At 62.9% G+C, this 6,551-nt stretch overlaps 1 protein-coding gene across 1 annotated transcript in view; it reads left to right on the top strand.

Annotated features, from left to right (window-relative positions):
- The window catches only part of COL5A1 (collagen type V alpha 1 chain), a 99,015-nt gene that overhangs the window by 9,930 nt on the left and 82,534 nt on the right, over positions 1-6,551 (top strand). The window contains exons 5-8 of the mRNA XM_045289356.1: positions 695-821; positions 1,972-2,139; positions 3,162-3,375; positions 4,336-4,513. Of these exons, the coding sequence (XP_045145291.1) occupies positions 695-821; positions 1,972-2,139; positions 3,162-3,375; positions 4,336-4,513 (687 nt within the window). The remainder of the gene's footprint in view (positions 1-694; positions 822-1,971; positions 2,140-3,161; positions 3,376-4,335; positions 4,514-6,551) is intronic.

The following is a 6,551-nucleotide window of genomic DNA, read 5'->3' as shown; positions in this document are numbered from 1 at the left end:
GTGAGACAGGTCTACACTGACATCCGAGCCCAGGGCAGGCTGTGAGACAGGTCTACACTGACATCTGAGCCCAGGGCAGCTCGTGGGGCAGGTCTACACTGACATCCAAGCCCAGCGAAGCTCACGGGGCAGGTCTACACTGACACCCAGCTTCGGCACACATCAGACTGACTCCACCACGAATAGCACCCTCCCTAGCACCCCCCAAGTCATGCTGCCGCACCCTTGCGTGATGCACAAGGTGGGTCCAAGCTGCCTACCTGAGGCAGGAGAAAATGAGGCTGTCTGCTTCCGTCCAGAGGCTCAGCCCCAGAAACCCCGTCTAAGGTCACCGAGAGTGAGAACCTGCTCCGTGACCGAGGGCTGCGTTGTGTCTGTGGGTTAGGACCCACCAGCTGTGCCGTGGAAGTAGGAGGTGGTGGTCAGCTTCCCTAAAGATAACAACCCTAGAAGCCTGATGGGCCCTTCCCCTCTCTCCTATGGCCGCTGCGAGCCCGGTGCTGGGCAGGGCAGCTCTCTCCCTTATTTAGCTAAGGAGAATCTGCAGCTGTTGCATGCAGGGGAACCAGTCGCCCCTGTGCCACCGTGGAAAGCATAGCTGTGGGCAGCGTGGCCCTGGGAAGTGTGGTCGTGGAGAGGAGGGACTGTTCCTTGCTGCTGTGTCAGATCTGACTCACAGCGACCCCCCCCACAGGCCAGCCCCGGGATCCTGCGGCTGTGTCCCAAGCCACCCCCAGCGGGCTGGAGGCTGTCATTCGGGGTGCTGCCTGCTCCGCCCTCCGTGCTGTGTGGCAATGCCGGCACCGGTGGCAGTCTGTGGCGTGAGCACTAAGCAGCAAGATGAAAAGGTTGGAAATGCCGTGAGAAGGACCAAAATGGGACCGAGACACGCCGTGACCCTGCACTCTGGGAAAATGACACGGGTGGATTGGCTGGCCACCAGGTGGCGGCACCCACCCCATGGGCGGAAAGCTCACTGCACAACCCCGGAGAGGAGCCGGGTGGCACCCCAGCGACACATTGCCCTGTGGTCTGCAAGGTCAGCAGTTCAAAACCACGAGCCACACCGGGGAGGCCCACCCTCAGAAACTGCTGCCCTGGAGGGTCGTGGTGAGTCGGCATCGACTCGTGGGCAGTGAGCTTAGAGTCCAGTTTGAGGCAGACCCAGTAGATCAGGGAGCAACAAAACGTGGTCGACTGGCACACAGGACGAGGCGACTCCCGGCCCTGCACCATCTTCCTGAGGCCAGGCGGCTTCAGGTCACTGTTGTGGTCACTTCCCCACCATGTAACTGCAGGGCCCCCAGCAGTTGGAATGGACACAGCGGAGGGCCAGTTCATTCCCATCTAGAGGGCTCTCCGCCCAGCTCTCTGCTGAACAAAGCTGGATTGGGGCCCCTAGGGTTTTCATCTGCTGGGTGGGTTTCAGAAGTAGACTGGCCTCTTCTTCCTTGTTCCGCACCGGGCTGCTCACCCGAGGTCAGCAGTCTGGACTCTACCAGTGGGAGGTGGACGAGGCTTCCACCTTGTAAAGAGTCACCACCATCTGAAGCTCACAGGACCGTTCTGCCCTGGCCAAGAGGGTCACCCCGACTCAGGAGCAAGTCAAGGCCGGGGGCTCTGCTGAAACCTGCCCACCCCGGGGACCCTGCTGGTATCTGCAGCACCGGCAGCTGAACTTCCAGCATCATAGAAACGCAACGCAGCCACCAGCTTACAGAGCAGCCCCGCCCAAAGGAACAGGGCTGGCGCCTCCAGTGGGGTCTTGGCATGGTCACACCTCGGCAGCAAATACTGGCCTGTGTGGACTCTCTGTAGGGCAAGCCTGCCCCTGGGAGTGACAGGGCTCTGCGCTGCACCTGCAGCATCCTCTGAGGGCTGAACCCTGGGGGGTTGGGGCGGCGTGGGAGGTGCCTGGTGCCCCCTTTCAGCCCCATGCTAACCCCATCCTTTCTCTCGCTCTCCTTCCAGCTCAGCCAGCGGACCTTCTGAAGATTCTAGATTTTCACAACTTGCCTGATGGGATCACAAAGACCACCGGCTTCTGCCCCACCCGGCGGTCCTCCAGAGGCCCAGATGTGGCCTACAGAGTCACCAAGGATGCCCAGCTCAGCGCGCCCACCAGGCAGCTGTACCCCGGTGAGTGTGTGCCCTCACCCCGGCCTCCAGATGGGGTGCCACCGGGGGAGCAGGCTCGGGAAGCCCCTCGGATCGCAGGACAGTGGTGACCCATCCCCATCGACCACCGAAGGGGGTGTGGGAGGCCTGTTGGGTCCCTTTGCTGTCCCGGCAGGAGGGGGCTGGTCTCTGGTGTCAAGAGTCCCGGGAGAAGAAATGCAATGTTAATTGCGGGCTGAGATGTGGGGGGTGCGGGTGTGGGCCCCCTGCTCCTGTGTGAGACATGGGGACATCAGGGGCGCAGGGGGGGGGGCATGTCGTTGACTGGGACTACCCTGGACAGGGACAGTGACCCTTGAGACACCCCTGGACAGCCTGGAGCCTGGGTGCCCCTTTGCTCCCAAGGACCAGATGGGCACACTGGCCTGACCTCTGACTCCCCACCCACCCGTGTGTGATGGGATAGCAGCCACAGAGCTAGCTGCCCAGTGGCCTTCTGGGAGGGACAGCAGCCTCAGTCAGGCCAGCCTTTCTCTGAAGACAGAGACAGGCACCTGGGGGGCAGGAGACGCGTGTCCGACGACTTGGGCTGCTTGGTACTCATAAGGATGCTGTCCCTGCAGTGCCCTGTGCTGCTGCGGTCGGACACTGCCACAGCCCCTCTCTTCACCACCCCTGCAGACCTCAGCCCTCCCTGGTGGCCTTGAGGTCCTGACTCCCCAGCATGGCTGCCTGCCCCTACGCCGTGTGCGTGACCCCATGTCACCAGCAGAGGGCGTGCCCAGACAGCCCTCCTGGCGACCACCACTCAGTCCCAGCACGCCCACAGGTGTTCCGCTCCAATGTCCTGGGAGGGGGGCACTAGGCAGAGGGAGTGGAGAGGCAGCAGCTGCAAGGACCAGAGGGTTTTGTGTTGAGCTGAGCCCTGGAGGGTAGGCAGGGACACAGAAACTGCTTGACCCAGGGCCAGGTGTGCAGCCAAGGGTCCCCATAGAGCCCCCACCCCCCACCCCAGCACTGCCTGACCCTGCCCTCTCTTCCAGCCTCTGCGTTCCCCGAGGACTTCTCCATCCTCACCACTGTGAAAGCCAAGAAGGGCAGCCAGGCCTTCCTGGTGTCCGTGTACAGCGAGCAAGGTGTTCAGCAGGTCGGCCTGGAGCTGGGCCGCTCCCCTGTCTTCCTGTATGAGGACCACACGGGGCGGCCCGGCCCCGAGGACTACCCCCTCTTCCGAGGCATCAACCTGTCGGACGGAAAGTACGTGGGCAGACAGCAGAGAGGGCCCAGCCCGGGGCGGCCCTTCTCCATCTCCCTCTGAGGGGCGTGTCCAAGGACATGGGGTGCTGGTCCCTGGCATCAGATGGGTGACAGAGGTTGGGTAGCCTGACCCTGCTTGGTCCAGAAAAGGCAGCATGTGTTCCGTGGGCGGATGCGTGGTCAGGAAGCACAGTCAGGGGACCCCCTGCCCGCCTGTGCTGTGCTGACCGCTCCCGATGGCCTTCTGGACGTACTCCACTGTCCAGCTAGACTGGGTCCTCTCAGGCCATCAGTCACCCCTTGTCCAGTTCATGCAGATAAAACCCAAACCCCTTTGTCAGTGAGTCGCTGATTCCTGGCTGCCCGGATCTCGGGGGTCCCAGAGAGCTGAGCTCCCCAGAGCGTTCTAGGGCTGAGTGTTGGAAGTAGCACCAGCCTTTCTTCCACAGCGCCTCTGGATGGGCTGGGACCTCCAGCCTCTCCCTCAACAGCTGAGCACCAATGACTGTCCCCACTTGCTCCTCCCACTGGTGGCGAGCAAGTCCCCACCCACGCTGTCTACTGGTTGGGGCGGTTGGTGTTCATGGGCCGGGGCCGGCTGTCTGAGCCCAGGCCTCATGTCCAAGCCCAGACCGGATGTCTAAGCCTAGGTTCAGTGTTCGATCCCGGGCTGGTGTCCAAGCCCCTGTCAGGTGGCCGAGGCCAAGCTGGGTATCTGTGCCCACGCCAGTGGCCAGAGGTGAGGAGTCCTTGGGAAATTTTGTCTGGGCCCTGGGTTTCTGGGATACAAGATCCCCCCTGTCTGAGCCAGAGGCTGAGCTGTGTTCTGGTGCCCAAGGGCGGTGCGCTGAGGCCCTGTCTCCTGCAGCCCCCAGAGCTCGAAGTGTAGCCACTGGTATCCACATTCTGAGACCCAAGCCACCCCATCACCTGTCCGCCCTCCCATCTGTCTGCTTACAGGTGGCACAGAATTGCTCTCAGCATCCACAAGAAAAACGTCACCCTCATCCTGGACTGTAAGAAGAAGACCACCAAGTTCCTGGACCGTAGTGACCACCCCGTAGTTGACGCCAATGGCATTGTTGTCTTCGGCACGAGGATCCTGGATGAGGAGGTGTTTGAGGTGAGCCAGTGCCCTGTGAGGGTCCCGTGAGGGCTGGTAAGTGGGGAGAAGGGGGCACCCATGAGCCGCCCTTGAAGATGCCCTGTGAGGGGCTGCCCTGAAGCTTCTGTTTCTGGGAAGTCCACCTGCCCTTGGGGTGCAGGGCACATTCTAGGGGGCCCTGTACCCATGTGTCTTGGGGGAGGGAGGGCCCGGATGAGGTGTGGCTCACACAGGGCAGTGTGGCCCCTGGGGTCCAGGGGGCCCGTGGGTGTGACCTGGTCTCCAGGCCTCTGGGTGCCCCATCCTGTGGCGCATAGAAATGCACACATCCCTCCAGGGGCGCTCAGGGCTGAGTGGCCCAGGGCAAGCAGTCCTCGCCCTGACTCCGTGTATTCAAATCATGCCAGGTCGGAGCCCCAGGTGACAGGTGGGCGGGCGGGCAGACCAGCCTGGACCCGGCCTTCTTCCCTCAGAACCCGGCTGCTTCACCAGCAGGTGGGAAAGCCCTTGCTGTGGGGTGGGCCCCACTTTTGGGGTCCCCACATGCCTGAGGAGAAGTGGGCGCTGCCCTGGCTGGGTTTTCTCTCGTGGGTCGCCGGCCCTTTCTTCTGAGTGCCTCTGGGAGGCGGGCAGCTGCAGGTCATCTTCTCAGCAGTGATACTGGGGGTGGGGGACAGGGGATGACCTGCTGGAAGCCTGGTTTTTCTAGGGCTGTGGCAGTGACATGCAGGGTGCTCGTGGACACAGGGACACGTGGGTTGGCTGTGGAGACACGGCTGGCTGCCCCTGGGGCTGGACGCTCACTCCTATGTGCACTGCCTCTTCCCTGCATAAAAGGGACTTATAAGCATGAGCACCCCAGAGCCCTGGCAGAGATTCCTGGGGGGTCCTTGTGGCAGGCACCTTGCTCCCTGTCCTGGTCTGCATAAGCTCTTGGTTGCCCTCATGGTCCATTCTCACCCTGCGGGCAGGGTGAGGGCTCTGGGCTGGGCTGGGCTGGCCTGCTGCCCCTCCCCACAGCCCTCTGCCTGCAGAGCCTACCATACAGAGGGAGCAGGGTGACCCAGGTCAGCACGCTGCTGCATGCCAGTGATGAGTGACTGAGCCGGCATGCTCTTCCGGGGGTGGGGTGGCTGCTGAGGAGGGCCCTTGGGTCCGGGAAGTGGGGCATTTTCTCTCTGGATGAGCCTCACCCTGTCAGAGGGGAGCTGGAACACGGAGTTGAGGGACCGGCCAGCACTGGGTCAGGAGCTAATGCTGATTTGAGGTGGTGGCATGTTGGAGGGGCCTCGAGACCCCACTGGGGCTTTCTGCAACGCCCCTGGAGGTGTGTCCGTCTCCTGGCTCTCCCTCCCCTGTCCATGTCCAGCAGAGGAAAACTGGGCAGCCAGGAGGTAACACCAAGGTCACTCTGCTGTGGCCTACCTCTCCTGCTGACCTGCTTGGGCCTGGAGTCCAGCCCACCAGGAAGGACAGGGTCCCTGAGGTGTCCCCTCTGCCCCCAGCAGCCTCCAGCTGGTCTGGGATCCCCAGCAGTAAGGAGAGGCCCAGGCTGTGCCCCCCACCCCCCTGCCAGGTCTCACGGGTCAGGTTTGGCTGGGCTCCGCATCCTGATTCTCCCAGCCAGTGTGTGTGTGTGTGTGTGTGTGTGTGTGTGTGTGTGTGTGTGTGTGTGTGTTGCCCTGAAGCCTCTGTGCTCATGAGCGGGGCCCAGGTGGGCAAGGGGCTGGGCAGGGCTTGACACAGATGTTCCGAGGCACCAGGCTGCACCTGCATGCACTTGACCTGTGTGTTGGGGAGCCAGAACCTCCTTAGGGTGCCGATGCCCACGGGGCACGCGCCGCTCGGTCCCTGTCCCAGGGTCACTCACCTGGGGGCGGCCAGGCCAGCCGGGGCCTGTTCCAGGGCAAGAGGCAAGAGGCAATGTGGCCCTGGGGCGGGATGCCTCCCTCTTCTTCAGCCAGCTCTGCACGCCAGTGCCCCCACCATTGGGTGCCCACCCTTCAGCCCACGGAGCCAGGCCCTCCCTCTGCCCTGCCCCCTCAGAGGCCCTTGTCTTTGTGCACTCCAA

The sequence above is a fragment of the Echinops telfairi genome, unplaced genomic scaffold (genome assembly GCF_000313985.2).
Source record: "Echinops telfairi isolate 266 unplaced genomic scaffold, ASM31398v2 ScPeMD7_25;HRSCAF=90, whole genome shotgun sequence".
Classification (NCBI taxonomy): domain Eukaryota; kingdom Metazoa; phylum Chordata; class Mammalia; order Afrosoricida; family Tenrecidae; genus Echinops; species Echinops telfairi.
This window is presented reverse-complemented; position numbering and strand designations above follow the sequence as displayed.